The sequence below is a fragment of the Lissotriton vulgaris genome, chromosome 10, assembly GCF_964263255.1.
Source record: "Lissotriton vulgaris chromosome 10, aLisVul1.2, whole genome shotgun sequence".
NCBI lineage: Eukaryota > Metazoa > Chordata > Amphibia > Caudata > Salamandridae > Lissotriton > Lissotriton vulgaris.
In genome coordinates, this window is record NC_141698.1 from 97,389,233 (window position 1) to 97,408,869 (window position 19,637).

The following is a 19,637-nucleotide window of genomic DNA, read 5'->3' on the forward strand; positions in this document are numbered from 1 at the left end:
CATGGTACAGATGTCCCGATTGGTTAGAATCACTGATTCGAGCCAATCGCTCATTCAGGCCAATAATTGCATCATCGCACCATGCTATTAGCAATTTTTGGCCTGGAATAGGAAATAATAATGTGGACCTGGAACTACTTGGCCCTTTTCTGCATGGTCATCAGTGATTCCTCAGACAAATCCTTTTGCATTTACCACCCGGCTATATGTAGGCATCAAAATGGAGCTGGGAGGTCCATGCAGACCGCAGGCAGGAAACATGACAATGTATGGTCATCTTGGTTGCAGAAACACTGGGACAGAGCGCTAACCCCCACACCATACTTTTTCAGCCAACTTTAATCGCCCCCCAAATAGAATTTTTATCAGATCCGATTTTTTTGTTTGGGTCACTTGAGAAACTTGAATTTTCATGGCAATGTAAAATTATTACGGATGTTGTGATAGAACAATACATTTTACACGAGTAGTAAGACTCTCCCTAAAGAAAACCAGCCCAATGCTCTGCAGAAAACCTCAACACGAATAGATGCCTCTTTCAGTCCTTGTTCTAGGACAACCCCTGGTACGAAGAGCCTTTAGGACAGATCTCCATGCACAGAGGGTACGTGCCCACACCTGGTTAGCAAGCTTAGAGGTCAACTAGGACTTCCATCCACGGAAGGTGGATAAAAAAAATGTGAAATACACGTGTAACATTATAAGCAAACAATTACTTGGTTGTAAATAACTTTGGATTCTGGACACAAAATCTATTTTCTAAACCATACACAGACCCTCAGCAAGTCCTCACTTTAATAAAGGAATTATTAGCTGGAGTGACAATTGAACCATTGTGCACCCATAGTTAACTTATACAAAACAGCGTCTAGATAAAAAATTCTTGGCAACAATTAACCTATAGGGAAAAAAGGTGAGATTCAGAGCTACTGTATTACACAATATTCACCACTACATTTTTACTAGATTTTGATTTTATTATTCCTCGGGTATCCAAAACCTGTTTACAAACATCATAATGTTTCATTATCTTCCCAGACTGCATTGTCACGAAGAAATCTATGAAGGAACATAAAGATATTGGCACGTATAGCTGTGTTTTTGATTGTGAAAAAGAAAGATACTGATTCCAAGAGGCACAGCCCCTAGGTTCTGGCGGAGTGTGTTTTTATAAGTATACACGCTACAGGCGCAAAAAAACGGGTGCAAACTATTTCAAATGTTTTGCCCGACTTTTCTGCAATCAATAACAGCAGTTCGTGAACCCTCCATCTCCAGCACATGTGCACTGTCATAGTCTTCAGTCACGTCAACTAGGCAAATATTCCATTGTCTCTGACATGCTTCCTGTTCTTTGAGGCCACTTCCGGTTTCTTGGCTCATCCTCTGCATGCGCGTCATGTCCTATGTAAGTTGTCGAGCTTGTTTCCTCGCTCTGCTGGTGACACCTCCCACCCAATATTGATTTCTCTTTTTCCAGTGACCAGTGTTTGGATGCCATTTTAAGTTAGACCAGTACAGTGGATTTGTTTTCCTTTACATCGATGCAGGGGGCGTTTACCCTTGCAAGTGCAAGGAGCCAATCCCCTGTCAGCCCAGCATTACCTGTCCTCGCTCAAGGGCGTCAGATTTTCACTCCGAGCTTTTATTTTTATCTTTTGGTTTGAATAAGTTTGAAAGGCGAAATGTTGTTTTCCTCTTGAGCCCCGGCGTGTTGTCCTTCTCTGGAGTGTCTTTCGAAGTATCTGTCGAGAAAAAAATGGCGGAACAGACACTCAGTCTCTTTTGCAAAAGTCAACAATGTAAAGTCTGAATATTTGTAATGAGTGCGTCCTCACCGTGCCTCTGGATCATTTCATTCACCATACGGTCCTCTTCAATCTCTCTGTAAATGAAAGGAAAAAGATTGAACTTTTGTTTGGATACTGAAATCTGTGCCTCATACATGAAGCTTTAGGCTTCATACTCCTGACACTGCTATAAGATATTATTGAAAGGATGCCTAACCCTGAAACAGACCAATACAGGGTCAGAAGACATGGAGAAAAGAAAGCACCAAGGGAAGGGATGGGAACATTTTATAACATGGAAACTCAAAAGGCAGGAAAGCAATTAGATGGAATTAAAGGACCGGAGCAATGAAGAGCAAGGCAGAGAAATGGAAAGAGGTGAAAATCTAAGAAAGAAAATGAAAAAGTTAATGTGAAAATGAAATTCAAAAAGAAAAGAAAGGGAAAAAGATAAGGAAAGGAGAAAAAAGGCTAGGGAGAAAGAATGAAAAAAGGCCTTGACAACTAGTAACCAGGAAATAATGCAAAATGTATTCTTGAGTATTACTGAAACAGACTAGAATGATTCTTGAGTATTACTGAAACCTACTGGAATGATGTGTAGTGCTTATATTATGTTATTGCCAAATATCAATCACATTGTAAGTGTTAACATGCTCCAGGATACGGACCACCTGCTAGGCCCACATATGGCATACAGTAAAGAGTAGATGATATACAACAGCGGTGAAGCCCTTACACAAAAAAGCTGAAATTAGGCAACGGACACGAGTTGCCCAAGTAGGATAACTGCTCATGAACGACATCGTTTCAAAGTTTTAAAGTATGAGCTTAGAAAGAAGAACTTGTGATGCAAGATATTCGGAAGCGAGTCATAAACCTGATTGGTGCTGAGCGACAACTGTGGCTGAAGAAACCTGCTTTAAGGACAGCTAGTGGATTGTGGACCATGAGAAGATTACAGAACTTCTATTTGAGGCGGGATCGTCCTGTACGGACACTCGGATGATGCGTTTTTTTGGTACACTGGTGTCTTACGATCAACAGCATACTTCTCTTTCCCATTACAGCCTCTTTGGCTTCAAGTCAAGTCGATAGCACTTTATTTCGATTAGTAAAAATCATAAAAGCGATCACACAGTTATATTACACACAAAAATATTAAAAACATTAAAATATAGTCATGAATGATACACAGTATTATACATATAACATATATAAAATACATAAAATCAAGTCTTGGTAATAGGCTCATCCAAAAGTTAAAATTCTCTGGCTTCTCCAGTACAGGTTCCATATTTTCACCTCTGGAGTTTTAGGGTTGTATGTCACAATATTGCTGTCCAAATATTGACCTTCAAAACGACTACAACCACTATATCTTCCATCATCATGTTAAGCATGTATTTATTACTCCTAAGTTAACATCCATTCACCTTGTGATGTAGTGCTAACTAAGATCCCTAGAAAGGATGCAAAATAATTGTAGATCGATATTTTCAATCTCAACTACACATATTGAAACAGACGCCACCAGAGGCCAAAACTTTATTTGAGCTGCTTTATACTATACCATGCAGTGCACAGTGGACTTAATACACGTATAAATCCCTTGTATGGGAGCGCTTCATATAATTTTATCCTTTACTGGTCAGAACATTTAGGTCCTGAAATGGGATTGGGCGTTTTCTGAAGGAATTGTTGACTCCAAAGGAGAATCCACCAGTGGAATTCCCTCAGCCATCTGGCTAATATGGTGGAAGAAATAGAGCCGGGGTCTCGCCTAAACTAGCACTTACTCCAGAAATAGTCTGGTTTCACATGCCCACCTGAATCTATCTACGGTCATTAGACAGCATCTCCAAAGTACAATTCCTCTAAATGGTTGGGATTTATTATCTAGTCTAACAGTACAGAAAGGGGTATTTTAGGAAAAGGCCAGAGTTAATTGACGCCAACAATCTTCCAAGAGCATTGGCAAGGCCAATCAGTAATACTCAGGCACCGAGCTACTGGCGTTGCTAATTTTGGTTTACTTGGCATTTCTTATTGTTTAAAATTATCTATAGGTCAGAAATGGCCTTTGCCTTCTTGGAATGGTAAACTATTAATAAAGTATAACAAAAATAACATGAAAGCCAGTGCTGGTGTGCCAACATTCGTGCATATGCTGCGTACACACAGGTGGACAATAAAAACCACTCCAAGATGCCCACCCAGGTGCGTGCATGCATGTGATATCATCTTGGAAAAACAAATATCATTATAAGGTGGCCCCCTATACATATGTATGCGTGCCGACGCACCAGTGACAATCTGTGGATTTTTTTGTTTTTATAGATTATCGATAACAAGGTTGAAATCCATTTTCAAACAGTAAATTAGGAAATAAAGGGCAGGCTAATGGATAGTGAGCACCCCGTTAGCCGAGTGCAGCCCGCGCAAAAACAATTTTAGAAAAACAGGAAGTGGAGTCCAAGAGAAGTAAGGGAGTTCAGAAAGCATTAGATGAGTGGGCACCACGAAGAGAGACTCCAAAGACAGAAACAGAGGTAGAAGGCAATAAAAGCAAGGCGCCCCATGGAGAACTAAAAGAGAAATGAAATGGCAGCCTGAGAAATAAAAGACAATAGTTCCCTCGCGTCAGCAATGAAAGGATATAACTCATCCAATGAGAAACAATGGCAAAGTGGAAATACACCAAGAGCTGATTAAACACCAGAATGTAAGGAAGGGTGTGGATTAGAGAGCGGGAGCACAGGTCAAAATAGACGGGATCTCTTAGGAATGACATTCTCAAACCATTATTTTTCTTTTTTTTTTACAAAAACATATCCTATACTTTTTGTTAAAAAAAGCAGTGCTGAAGTGAGGCTTCCTGTATGGCAGACAGCTAAAAGTGTAACAAGCATTGGCAAAGCCATTAGGTCTTGCCTATGCAAGAGCTATTGGCTTTTCCAATGTATTTTAGTCATCTTGTAACCCACAGTGGCTGCCATTCAGCATGGCTAAAAGTTAGTGGTGTGGCGTGGAGGAGAGGGGCGTGGAGTCCCAGAGTGGAATGGCAAAGAGTGGAGTAGTGTGTTGTGGAGTGACACTGAGTGTCGTGTTTTGAAGTGGCACAGAGTGGAGTAGAGTGATGTACAGTGGACTGGCGTAGAGTGCATTGGTGCAGTGTTGCAGAGTATAGTGGCACAGAGTGCAGTGGCCTAGAGTACAGAGGCCTAGAATTCAGTGGTTCATAGTAGCGTGGCATTGAGTGAGGTGGCGTAGAGTGGTGCAGAATAGAATATAGTGTTGTAAAGTACAGTGACAGAGTTTAGAGGCATAAAGTGGAGTACTGAAAAGTAGAGTAGCATAGAGTGCATTGGCATAGAATGATGTTGTTCAGTGTAGAGTGGCATAGAGTGCAGTGGTGTTGAGTGTCATAGAGTGCATTGGCGTAGAGTAGAGTGCTACAGAGTAGAGTAGAGAGGCGTAGTGTGAAGTGGCATAGAGTTTAGGGGCGTAGAATGGAGTGGTGCAGAGAGTGAAGAGGCAGAGTGAAGTGGTGTGGAGTGTTGTAAACCACCAGTATCCAGCAAGATCGTCAAATAAATCCTCTCACTTTGAAGTCAGAGAAAGAAATGTAAACACTAAAGTCCCTAATACAGAGCCTGACATTTGAAATCTGTCTTTGAATGCCCATCAAATGTGATAGGATAAGAACACGATTCACAGGCCTGTTTACGGAAAGGGCACACGAGGAAGAATACAAGGGGAATGGTGTGAAAAGTCTTTGCTCCCTGGGAGGGACAAACTCACCATGGACACCCTAAAACACAAAGCCAGCAAATAGAAAGCCAGAAAATTAGAGTCACAAACCACAAAGCCAATGGTAAGCAACATGTGGAGTGCTTTACCCAGGGAAGCTTTCCGAATGTCCTCAAGATGTTGCTAGTAAACCAGACAGCTGCACTGTCTAGTAGGCTTTGACCTAAAAAGTATTTGTATTTTTGCCAGACTTCCAACTAAATGAAAAAAATGTAAGCGTGTGCATTTGGCTAATCAGCAAATCTAAAGTCTGCTTGCGAGTAAGAACTGGCTGTAATATTAAATTGGAGTAAGTAGAAGCTTCACGATTATAAGTTTTTTTTGTTTTTTTTTAAAGAGGTAAAGTAAGGGTGTTAGCAGCTGAGTCGGGAGTGCTTCTTTCTAATATAAAGTACGAAAAAAGATTCCCATTAGGTACAGTTTGGTTACGTTATGCTAAAAGTATATATTTTGAAAGTACTTTATTTTAGCTTCAACTCTGAATCCTGTTTCACATTTTCTCCTTCACTGACTGGACTCTAAACTCCCACTGCTTCACATGTACTTTTTTCTAATCCACCGATAGCGCTATGAAGTAGCTGCAGCGCTCCGCGTAAATTAAATAGGAAGGAATGAGGCTTCAAATAAATAGGAAGGAATGAGGCTTCAGTTCTAGATCGAAGCACTCACAGCTTTAGCCGCACCTATGAAGTACAAGTTTACTAAAACGTATTTATTTAATTTTAGGAAATAAAACTGAATATTCAAAATAAAAGGGTAGACTAGGGGATCTCGGGAAATGTACATTTGCAGGCCACCTTCAGGTCATGGAAGCAAATTAAATTATATGATGCTTACATTTTTTTAATATTTAAATTAATTACAAGGAAAGACAACATCTTTTTTTTTTAATCAAGCAAGAAGAATGTTTACTTAAAAACAAGAGAAGTTACTCAAAGACGGAGGCTGGTTCTCCCCGTGTTCAGCAGTCTTCCTGCTTTGCAATTAATAGCGCGCGCTGGCGGAAGTTGAACATGTGCCCCGAGGTCTTTAGTTCCGGGTTCGCGCACCGCGCTTTCCTGCAGTCCTGGCCCTGGTAAAGGCAGCTGATGGTGCCTCTGATACCGGAAGAGGCCCTACGTACCCGGACCCAGCTGGGATTCTCATTCCGTCAGCTGTGGCTCCTGGTGGGTTCCAGATGTTTAACCGCCATGTGTGATGCTCTTTTCACCTTCCTGTTACCCCGGATGCTCCTTAAACCGTGTCTAGCAGGATCGCCGCGCTTTAAATACTTCCTGACGGAGCCGTCTCGGTGACGGATAGAGTTCCCTTTGCAGGTGACAGCGCTGCATTTAGGGCAGGTTTACACTTGACAGTTTATTATCGACAGTTATGCAGCATGTAACCGGGCTTGCTTTTTGAGACTTGGGTAAAACATTTAAAAAAAACATAATTGGCAAAGCAAATCGGTCTGGTGTTCGCTGCCAGGCCTTTGGCTTGTTTAGTTTTGTCCTGGGTTCTGTAAAACTTTATTGTTGTAGAGCTGCTCAGCTCCCTGCTAATATAAAAAACAACTATCTAAAAAGCAAAAATGAGTTTTGGTCTCAAAAACACACATTGCCATGGTAGGCCCTTGCATGGAAGGGAACTACAGATCGTCAAACTGGTCAAGTGTAAGCAGCCTGGCAAGCTATACACACAATTGTCAGTGTTGCATAGATGGCAATAATATGTAGCTAGTAATGTACCTCTCCAAGTACAGCACCCTAAGACAGGTTTCGAACAGCAACCACCCACTCAACATGGCACTGAGCAAACCAGCAGACCAACACCTTCCTCTTCCAAATTTCAAGGATAAGGTTACAGAACAGTCAATCGACTCGCTGCTATGGTTTTGGAGAACCATGCGTTTTTAATTTTCACAGTGGAGTAAGAATGGTGATTTTGCACCTGATGTCATTGTGGTGCAGTATAAATGGCTATGTAGTCCACTGTAAGGATCTAGGCAACAATCTAGATACTAGTCACCCTACTAGTTAAGTTGTGGAGTGACGTGTGACCTCAGAAAGTCTCTCCTCCCAGACCGTGCAAGCTGTCTGGTTGCATTAAACCTAAAGTGGACATACCATGAATTAACAGTGGGTTTAGCTGCGGCGGACATTCCGCCGCGGTGCGGGAAAAAATTACGCGCGCACAGGGGCCATCTGACGCACACGCCCACCGTGACGTCGGATGGCCGCCGGCCGCCCGACGCATGGAAAAGGTTAAAGCCCGCCCAATGTTTACCATTGGTTGGCTTTGTTGTAACTCACATTTACTTGATTCTTATTATAGGACCCGGATCCCCCAGGGTGCTCCCCGCCCGCCCAGACAACCATACAACCCACAGGTAAATCATCCACAGAGATTGAGTGGGTGTAAAAACGGCCATGTTTAATATCCACATTTCATAAACATTACAAAACATTTCATATTCATCCTTAGATAAATAAATGACAAAAAGGGGACGCAGCTCCAGGGAGCGCACAGCCAGTCCGGTGCAGGAGTGGAAGAAGAGACCAGGACCACAGCTCCCAGCACCTAAATAGGTCTTAGTCCCCGCCCTCTTCCTCTCCCCCACCGGATGTGGTCACGCGGTGTTCCACGGAAGTAAAAGGCGGCCGGTCGCCCATTGGGCTAGCCGGCCGCCTACCTGACTAGGGGGCGTAATGGGGCCGGGCCCTAGAGGCGCGCTCCTCGAGCATCGCGCTCGGCAGATGGCATACCTTCTAATTGTTTTGTTCCTCTTTTGAGTATTGCCTCTTTAACAATTTTTATTGGTTCAAGATATACCTTCACTGCTCACTCTTAGGGAACTACCTTTTATTTTTGGGATAAGCCCGCCATGAGAGTGCATATGTTTTCCGGCTCTCTCCCTCGCATGCTTCTCCTCTGGCCAAATATCCACCCCTGTCCTCCGTGTTGTGCTCTCTTCCTCAAGTGTTGCTCTCTACCTCATATATGCATCTCTCCTTCAAACTCAGTGTTGCTCCATCCCATATGTGCTTCATCTCCTACTACGATGTTGCCCTCTCCCTCATCTGTTTCTTTCATGCCCCCACTCCATGTAGTTCTCTTCACCATGTGCTTTTCTCCCACTCTGTTAATGCTGCAATACATCAGCAAACAGCATTTGCAAAGGGGATAGGTCCAAAAGGGGAGACCTATTGGTTTTGCTAATGTTTGTTTTTGCCCAAGTTCATTATTGGAATGTTGTTTTTTTAATGAAACATGATAGAGCAAGTCTTCAGAGTTTTGTTTTCAGTACTCTGGTTCTAGTATAACTATGGCATGATGTGGCGTACAGCTGGCTCCATGCAGAATAGGATAATTGCAAATTTGGGTCATGACTGGTCGCGGCTAGCCTCATATTGTGGCTAACCCGAGGACTGGGGTTGCGAAGTAGCTGAGTGATACTGAAGATAAAGAACCCATGGCTTATTAATAGCATATGCATGTGAGCATGTGAAGACGAAAAGCACACGCTGACTCATTTTGTTGGCAAGCAGCAAGAGGAAAATCTTCTAAAGTTAAGTTTTTTTTCAAGTGTAGAACACAAAACAAACACGAGAGGATGAGATGGGAGGTCGAAGAAACACCATTTCCAGATCTGTGCTGCAAATAAGGGGGTACCTATTGATTATAATGAACCGCTTCTAGCTCCTATGGAATCTTCAAAGCATGGTCTCCAGTATACAACAGTGATGGAAAGAAATGAAACCCACATCTGCAACAGTGTGCAAAAAGGTATAAATCAAAAACAGAATCTCATCAATTGTACAATACTCAAAAAATGATAAAACCAATAGACAGAGGTATGGCTAAAGAACATCAGAAATAAATCCTTGTATGTGTTTAAGTTTTTCCAAACAATCATAGACAGCATCAAATTGGATTAAAAGACAAGTGCTCAAAGTGCAGGATGAACACGCAGTGCTTGTAAAAGTAATGCGGCGGCGCAAAATGGTTACCAATAAAGAAGAAAGACTGTGAAAGGAGTTACAGCTTGGCAATATACATGGATAATTTGGGGGTAACAGTTCATAATTATTCAAGTGTGCATTAAGTAATTATTAACATAATTTTCCACCAGGATACTGACAGCGTTTCAACCTTTCATGATTCAACTGGTCATCATCTGGACAGAGCAATGAGAGCGCACAAAAATAAAAGATTCCTGCTAGTTGAGCACGCAAGCAATGAATTAATCTTGTAAAACACCCACTCTGTAAGGACAGAATTAGAAATGGGTAAACGCTGCGCACATTTTGATAGGGGGGATCCTTCAGGAGACAGGAGTGGAAGCAAAACATATACGGAGCCTCACAAAGGCAAATGCACTAATGAGCAACCTCACACAGAGATAGCCCTGATGGGAAAACTCAGAAAAGGGCAACCTCCAATGAGTGAAAACAAACAGGGATAGTAAACTAGGTGTGACTTCTCATCGGAATATGTTCAAGAGTGTGACTTCATGTAGGGTTATCCTCTCATGTGCAAAGTCCCAGAAGGACGGCCACCAATGCGTTAACTAAAAAGGGAAAGACACCAATGCGAGAACTCCAAAAGGGATAGCCCATAATGTGTGAATTCTAAAAAGGGATAACCCCCAAAATGTGAATACACGAGGCAATAGCTAAAGATGTGTGAATTCTCACAGGGATAGCTGCTAGTGAGTGACTTCACAAAGGGTTACTCCACCCCTCAATGTGTTAACCCCTTTGATGCTGATGACGAGCTCAGCTCGTCATCAGCCACGGGGGCGTGTGCGGATGACTAGCTGAGCTCGTCATCTAACGCGGCTTTTAGAAAAAAGCGTTGTAGCGGAAAAATAACAGCCGCAGCGATGCGGTTAAGTCACCAAAGGACAACTACCAATGTGTAAACTCAGAAAGGGATAGTGACCAATGTGGATAGTGACCAATGTCAGAAGTCGAAAAAAAGATAATACCCAAAGTGTGGACCTTCAAAGGGATAGTAAGTATGTGAGAGTCCACACATGGTTAACCCCGGATGGTTGAACTCACAATGGATAGGCAACAAATGCATGCACTCACAAAGCGATCGCGACTGGTGTGTGAATTATCACACGGATGACCTCCAATACGTGATTTAACATAAAACTAACCCTCAATGAGGAAAGCCACATGATGCGTGATTTTAAGAAAACATAACCCAATGTCAGACCACACAAAGACTACCCAATGTGTAAATTCACGAAAGGATAGCCCCCATCTCTCCGGTGATCTAGAAATATTTAGATGGGGATCGACGCCTTTCTTGTTGAAGTATAGTTTGCACGTTGGATTACAGACATGCATAACTCTTCTCACGAATATTAGTTTCGCAGAATGAATATTTCTTTTCCTGACAAAGCACATCTTAGGTAAGGAAGGGGTTTTCGAATTGGTTATAAATTCATGTTATCATTCGTTCCATACTTTTTATTTTCCAAGTTCGTTGCACACCTATCTAAAAGAAGAATCTTTGACTCGCCATGTCTATGCATAGGAGTTTAAGCAGGTTTGACTGGCTTGGGATGCTGTAGGCTGTTTTTGTTTGAGCCAGCCATGCCTGCTACATGACGTCCTAAGAAGAAATAACCAACTTGTAGGTGGGACTGGCCACTCGTGAATAAGCTGGTTAAATATGGTCTACATTCTCGGAGTCATGTGAAGCTGCGAATGGTGGTACTATAGCTTGCAAGTTTAAAAAAGTTTTTTAGGTCTGGCCTTCACACATTTTGGCTGCCTCAACAGTCTGTTTTATAAAGAACATATATTAAAAATTAATAGCTATATATAAATACAGGGGATTTGGGCCAGCCTTCTTCGTCCAATCCTTCTGTTCAACCGCCATTCACATTTTAACTTCTGCCCATCACACTATACAGCATGGAGAAGGGGGTCCGCCCATAGCAGTCACTGTCTCTCTTCTTTGTGAATGACAGATTATTTCTTGAGCCCATTTGCACATCCACCAACCACTTCGGTGCTAAGGCTAGTGACACAGTACATGGTACCTTTAGACAGTGACATTTTAAATTGTAATTACTTTGACAGTTGTATTGCCAGTTTATGTTGAAAAATAAATAAATAAAGGCTTGCAAAGGCCACAATTATTGGCTTTTTCTCTGCTTGTTATGAAATCCATTCAATGTATGGCACAGATACTGGTTAACACGGGTAAAAACAGGACACCGCACTACCCATTACGTGTGTGACAAACCCACTGCATTAAAAGTACAACTTTTCCGCACGTTTGTTCCACAATCACGTCCACCATAGTCAAACCAGGCAAAGTGAATCAATGTCTAGAATAGTGGAGGACCTATCAAGTTACCTTAGAGAAATAGGCAGGGAAAATCCCGGCCTCCAGTCTCAGATGGGAACAGTAGTAAAAAAAAAAAAAAAAGCATTCCCTCCAGCCAGATCATGCTCCACTAAAGAGCCCTAGTTTTCCTATCAGCTGAGAAGGTTCTCACACTAGTCGTCTCTGTCTGCAACCCTACAGCAATGCCTTCTAGCTGAAAATAATTCAGGAAGTACAGAATGCCTTATCCTTTGCCAGAACAAATACACCAGCCCATCTGGAAGACCCCACTTGGTCCATTGAGAGTGCAAGGATGACAAAATTAAGCCTGATCTGCAAATGCCTAAACGACTCTGTCCCCCAAAAACCTCTTGATCAAGGTTTACCCCCAATCTCTTTCCGACCAAGGCTATTATCAAGAAGATTTCAAAACAAGGCCTATGCACCTACGTAATGTGTAAAATGTATGGTGCTCTCTTGCGTGCAGGGTCGGATTGGTAAAGCGTGCACTCGGGCAACGGCCGAGGGGCCAGTATCCCAATTCCAGCTGTGGGCTGCTTTTTTGGGCAGCCTGAGGGGGTCCGATCTGGGAGGTGCCTGCGTTATTTGGATGCTGCCAGTGGCCCAGTAAGGACCGGAGTGGCCTTTCTGGAGGCAGATGGGCCTCTATTACCTCCCTTTTACCAATGGGGCAGAGGTGTCACTCCTTTTCTCTCGCTGGGCCAGCCCATTAGTGTATGCAGATTGAGCGGGGAAGGGGGCCTGAGCAGAGGTGGTCTCACTTGTTTTCAGGTGTGTTTCACCAGTGTGAACTAATCCCTGCATTTATTTTTTATTTAAGTGAAGTTAAGAAAACAAGCCTCTGTCAGAGACCCCCCTTGCTATAAAACTTGCTGAAGCAGTGTTTTGCAGAATGGCACTATGTAAATGTGGGCCACTTTTTTTTTACCATGCACTTTTTTTTACCAGGCCTATTTTTGATCCCAATCCAAACCTGCTTGTGTGTGTAGCTGCAGTTTCATTTTGCAGCACACTCTGTAATAAATAAGTGCCAAATTGAATGGCGTCTTAGTCTCCTTTTTTCACAGCAAAATGGGTGCGTCAACTTGGACCATGAAACTCACTTTTGTTGATCCAGTGATGGGTTTCACCAACCTTCCTCCTTAATGCCACATATGGAGTTCTGGGTGGTCTCCGTTCCAGTTACATTGTGGACTATCCATTTGCGATTGCACTAAAATATGGCTTTGCATATGTAAATTGGAACATCAGTGGCTTGCTATTAGTGAGTTCACACATCAGAAGCTATCCCGGAGTTGATTCATAAATTGGTGGCTATCTGTTGGCGGATTCACAAGTTGGTGGCAATCCGTCAGAGAATGCACAAATTGGTGGTTATCCTTTTCGGGCCCACATTTCAGAGGCTATCGCTTGATGAATTCACACATTGTGTTTATCCCTCTATGAATTCAAACATTAGAGGCTGACCTATGGTGAGTTCTCATATGGGCAACTATCCTTTGGTGAGTTCACATATCATGGCCATCCCTCTTCCAATTCACAAAGGGTTACCCCTATACTTTGCGAATTTACAAATCACACCTATCCCTTTATCGGGCCTATCCCTTGGTGTATGCACACATAATGGCTATCCTGCTTTGAATTAACACAAGAGGGCTATTATCCCATTGTGAATTCACACTCTGGATCTATCCCGTTGGGCTTATCCCTACGCGAGTGTGCACCTCTGCACCTGGATCTTAAGGCAGCTTTAATTAATTCACCAATTGCTTGCAAAAAACAAAGTTCTGCCAAAGGTCTTTCCTACCATTCCCATTTTGGTTTCATTTCAGAAGACATCTTTAGTGCAGCGGGAAAAATACTTTAGCCCAAATACCTTAATCAAGGCATTTCCTCCCAATCATTAAAGCACATAATCTAGGCACCGGTAACAAAATGGTCAGTGAGTAACTATGAGAAAGATTTAGCTTTAAAGAACGCATGTAAGTGCGCAGAACAGGTATTATCTAAAAACTGAGTCATATGGAATGCTTCTTTGTCAAACAAGGACAGATGGATCTCAAAGAAGTTTATTTATCCCTTAAATGTAACCTGTTTGAGGCTCATCACTGTAGTAAGATCAAATGCTCTGAAAAGAAATGCGCGGAGAGTGTGAATAATTCTAAGTACCGTAACCACCCTGACAGGAAGCACTGAAAGGGAAATCTCCTCCATCAGCAGAAAGGAGTAATATCCCCATAGTCCTCTACACTAAACCCAGGCAAGAGATTGAGCAGTTACCCTCTGATCAAGGCACAAATGGAAGTTCTGTGCATATAAAACAAATTATCACCAGCTAAGGAAAACTGTTCAGGTTTAATGATACCAAGTATGAGGTTAGAAACATGTGTCAGTTGAAATACGAGTTCACCAGCCTAAGACATAGCTCTCAGAAGTGTCCAACTATCACACAAGGGGTTGTCCTGTGTAGGACTAGTCTGTATGACAAACATGTCATACTTAAACAGAAATTAATCTCTGGAGCAAGAAATAGTTCAAGCAATGTTTAATGAAAAAGGGTGAAATCGCCCCTTCTAGAGTGCAATAGCCAAGCTATAATATTCTATGTGATCATTAACATTTTCTCATGAAAAATAGAGTCCGGTACATTAAAAAGCATGAGTCACAACTCACTGTAAGGTTACACGTGATCACCCCTCATTGCGTGAGCTAAAAGATTTACAATCATTCAGGAAAGCCTTGCTTTATACACTTTAGGTGGACTTATTATCACTTCAATTGTGATAGTGCAACTAGCTGTAGCCCTACATGAAATTTTAAATCTGAAAATTCTATCAAATACCGATTCCTTAAATTAGGATTTTGGAACTACTACAGGAAATCCATTTTTACCAGTGGTAATCTACACAAAAGGTTTTCAACATTAGTCTGAAAAAAAGTGTGTACCATCAATATCTTCACATCGTTGTGCATGCTCAAATTAGAGGCATAATGAGGGGCAAGTAGGAAGATTACTTAAAGGGCAGAGGGCAGAAAAGGAGTATAGATAAATCCATGTGTATACATTTTTAACACACTAGGGGCTCTATGTACACTCTTTTGGTCAAAATCTAGTTCAATCCTCCTACGCTGCATGAAACCGACAAAAAAAACATGAGAAGTAAGAAAAGTTCTGTTTGCAGTCCATATCACCAACCTGCTGTCTCCAGCAACTGTCCAACGTGATGAACCATCCAGAAAACAAATAGGAAAAGAAAGGCTGAAGGACAGAAAGCCTAAACGTTGAAAAACATTGCTCACCTCAGTCGATCATCATCCAAGCAGTCGATAATTTCACTTCTGTTGTTGACGATGTTCAAGTACTCCTCCAGCAGTTTCTGTTCACGATCCCGGTCGCGAGGAGTCTTTAATTTATCTGAAGGAAGCAAAAGAAATGTATCCCTTTGTGGTGAGACAAGAGTAACAAGTAACTTAAACTAAAGGAGAGAAGTTACATGTAACTGTACTATGCAGCTTATGGTAGTAAGTGAGGTGGAACTCTTCAAACTCTCACAAACCGGACACCTTTAAAATGGATTGGGAGGGATAAATTGATGACTGATTACATCAACAGCCATAAGTGCTTTCTGTGTCCTCATTTCATGCGTACTACACTGGGCTATATTCCATATTGCTTCTAGTCAACCTAACATTATTGGGCATCTCCACACTAAATTCTTTAAAGTCCTACTTGAAGAAACAAAGAGGCCTTCGATGGTTAATCCCGGTCATCGTATTTTACCAGAGTGTTTTTAAATCTGTATGGCGCTCTGCAGCGGCACTGATATAGCACTTAAATTATTTTCAGGAGAGTACAGGCAAATACTTTCATGTGCTCCTCTGTTCTCAGCAGCAAAGAAAATGGTAAGAAGAACTGACATCAAAGATTAAGCTAAACATTAGCTAGATTAATTGCCTGGCCTGGCCCAGCATCTGATTTGGACCTCACGTACAGCGTGGAGTTTTTCCAAAATGCCTGTAATGTAGCTGTTCTGCAGATTACAGTTAATGGGACGGTAATCTGGAAACAATAAAAGCAGTGCATGTGGTTTCATGCAGCTAAGGCTCAAACATCACGCCTGGAACAAAGCTTCTAAGCGCGCGGAAGTATCAGAACCCAATCATTTAAGCCATTATAGATGTAGTCTCAATCTAAAATCATAACAAGGTAAGAAATGGCAAATGAGAGAACCATGCAACATTTTTGCAAGAAAGATACAATTTCCCAGACCAAGTGTTTTGTGAATTTGAAGTTTTGAAAAGATGCAGCTAGCTAGAAGTTGAAGATGCTTTTCTTGCTATCTCCATTGTCTCCCCTTGTTGGGTAGGGTGATTGAATCCAGGAACAAATCCTACATGCTGCACTGCAAACTCTCTTGGAATTGAACTAAACAAGGTGTCCACGTAAAGTAAAAGATAAACAACGAAGACCACCTTCTGCATTTGTACGTTTCTTGAAAGTTACAGAAGACACTAGAAAGGGAAGCCTAAGCAAGCAGATCTTTCCAACACAAAATAACGTAAGTTTAATACAAGACCATTTCAGAATATAAAAAAGCGCTCATCATTGAAGAAAGCTGGTTGCCCGTTCATCCCTATATTTTGCCTTCCACTTGATAGTATAGACTAAACGAAATGCTTCAAAAAGTCAAATTGGCATTCCATTCTCAGCATTGGTAAGAACAGATACACTCTATTCAGAGGATCGAAACTACTACTTACTGAAGACCCCAAACTGCATTAAATGTTTGAAAGCAAGAAGGGAGCACTGATCCTGAACGATAAAAACCGCACTTAAGCACTCATTACAAGTAGTTAGGAGTAGGATTACTGGATAGGTTTAAATGGTAATACCACTTTACCCAAATGTTACTGGATGTGGTAATATCAGGTCATTTATCACACCAAATATTACTAGGTCCAAGTAGGTGGCATTTGTGAGTGGGGAAAAAGCCAGAAATGTGTGAACAAAACATGCTGCAAATAGCTCATACAAGTGAGTCCCATATTTTATTGCTTGTTCGGTGCCTCATACTTGCAGTGGACAGTAAATAGGGTGACAATGCCTCTTAGAAATACTGGGCCCAGCATTAGCAACCACATTTTACTTGATTTGACAGTCAAGTAGACAATAGTAGTTGAGAAAAGATGGATGAACAAGAACCTTGTCTTCAGTATCAGCATTGTGATTTAGGCCTGCATGGCATGCAGTCAGAGATGTACATCAAAGGAAACCTGCACCTGCCCCACTGATGAAAGACTCCTTTATCCTCAGTGTCCCCTTCAGGGAGTTCTGAAATTGGACTTCTCTCCCACAGGTATAGGATACTTGAAAAGCATAGCATATCCATTTGTTTGGCAGAGGAATGGCTCACGCCTTGATACACAATGGCACCCAAAGACCTAATCTGACTGTATGCATTGATTCATGATGAGGAAGATGGGTGCCCCAATCACTAAATTCAACTGAGAAAAAAAAACAAAGCAACCATCCGTACCGGGTGGTAGGATGACAGAAAGTGGCATGGCCTCCAAGTCTCCACTGGACAGGACAGCAGACAAAACCTAGTTCAGGATAATGAATGCAGGGGACATAACACTTTGGAGGATGCAGGCATGCAGATAAGAGCACTCACAGCTCTGACATGTACATGTATTTTTAATAGTTTTGTTACATAATTTGGTCAGCTCACAGAGAAACTTGACGCAAAAGTAGTGGTTGTCTCACTGCTCTGTATTAGCAACTGTGAGATCTGGTAATGGCACCTCAAGCTAGCAGTGACAGGGGCACATTTCAAGAGGCAAAGTCTTCAAAGTGAATAGCACTGCAGTTAAAGATTTGAGGAACAAATTGGGAATCCTGATGTGACAGGTTTCAACGTCCCTGCTTTACCCAGTGTCTCTGGCCCTGTTTGGTCTCTACGTCCGCAACAGCGGATTCAGCACTGTGCCAGTTTCTGCTTTCAGCCTCAGCATTATGTTTGTGCCAACGTCACTTCAGGCAACAATTGTCCCCATCATGGAACCAGCCTTGTCATCGTTCCTTCAACTGTGTAGATGTCACCTCCTTCACCTTGCATTTGAAGGAAGAGAGCATGACAATAATCGCTAAAAAGAGAGCACCCATCCAACCAGGCCATCTCTGATCAACTCCCACAGAAGCCATTTTTTTAATGGACTGTAGGTGGGTAACCACACACTATGCAATTTTGGGTAGCTGTATATATTCTGTAACTGTGTAATAGTTTTCTTCTAAACCTTTCACAGTCATCTGGCAGACAGACGGAGTTGCTTACAAACTATTTTCTTTAAAAAAAGGCATTTTTTAAAAATAATAAATATCAATTTCTAGAATTAAAGTGCTGATAGTTTACTTATGAAAGAGCTTGTGGGTCGGCCTTGGGACATTTACTGAGAAACATAAAAATGCTTCGCTCACCAGGTTTGCTCATTAGATTACGGAGCTCGCTTTCCACACTCCCTTGCTGGTCTTCAAGCGCCTGTTGTTTGGATCTGAAAAGGCAACAAAAATAAAACATCTTTCTACAATAGTAGACAGGTTCGGTAGTTATGAATTTGAGGTATTACAGTAGATACCATTACATCAGAATATAGAGTTGAATATTTTGTGCGTGGCTCACAAGTTCTGCTATGTTAGCGTCCCAGATTACCCAAAAACCCAAAAAGTTCGCTAGTGTCTTGATGTATGATTTACAATATATACGACAGACTCATAAATCAGCCCAACTCATTGGGCTCCAAAAATGTAGGGACAGAATTTTCAAATATCAAGTCATCTGCCTCTGAATGACCTTCCCATTTCCTGCATCAGCAAGATGGATATTTTAAGTTAAAACTTACGAAAAACTACTCTTTAGGACATACCCACCAATTGCCAAAAGGCATCACTTTAGATCAAGGGGCCTAATTGCCCAATTATATGGGGTTTGTCATAGTGTGATGATATTAGTAACCGGTTTGTCCTTGATGCCAAACACTTTGGGGTCACAGCCAGAACAAAACACTAAGGGCCCCATTACGATATCGGGCGGATTGCCTCCGCCAGGGTGGCGGTGGCCACCGCCACCCAGGCGGAGATTATCCGCCCGACAACCACTCTCGTGTTCCCCTCCGCCTGATTAGGATGGCGGAGGGGACAGCGGCGGACGGAAAGACCGTCCGCCACTTTACCGCCGCGGTCGGTTTGCGACCGCGGCGGTAATAGATTAATATGGTGGCGGTGTGCAATGGACACCGCCAGCCATATTACAATTGCAAAAAGCAGAGGCCTTTCCTTGGCGGCAATGTCGCCACGGAAAGCAATGCGGTGATTGCTGCGGGGGCCCCCGGCAGGGCCCCCAGGTTGGCGCCACTGTCTGGGGGGCACATGGGGGTACCCATGGTACCCCCCCCCCACATTTGCATATGCAAAGCGGCAGGCACCGCGCGATGCCTGCCGCTTTGCATATGCAAATGAAAAAGAGCATTTTTTACATTGTGGCGGGCGGTGCAGAGTGCACCGCCCGCCACAATGCAAACATTACAGGATGTGCCCGCCACTGTGGCGGGCACATCCTAATTCCCCCCACGGGACCCCCGCCCTTATGGCGGGCGGTCCCGTTCTACGATAGGGTGGCGGGCGGA

At 42.5% G+C, this 19,637-nt stretch overlaps 1 protein-coding gene across 1 annotated transcript in view; it reads right to left on the reverse strand.

Annotated features, from left to right (window-relative positions):
* Nucleotides 1–956: 956 nt before the first annotated feature.
* Nucleotides 957–19,637, reverse strand: part of MICALL2 (MICAL like 2) — a 155,056-nt gene continuing 136,375 nt past the window's right edge. Inside the window, exons 14-17 of the mRNA XM_086940595.1 lie at nt 18,433–18,506; nt 15,255–15,369; nt 1,839–1,885; nt 957–1,745 (exon numbers count right to left, since the gene is read on the reverse strand). Coding sequence (XP_086796721.1) covers nt 1,633–1,745; nt 1,839–1,885; nt 15,255–15,369; nt 18,433–18,506 — 349 coding nt within the window. The 3' untranslated portion in view covers nt 957–1,632. The remainder of the gene's footprint in view (nt 1,746–1,838; nt 1,886–15,254; nt 15,370–18,432; nt 18,507–19,637) is intronic.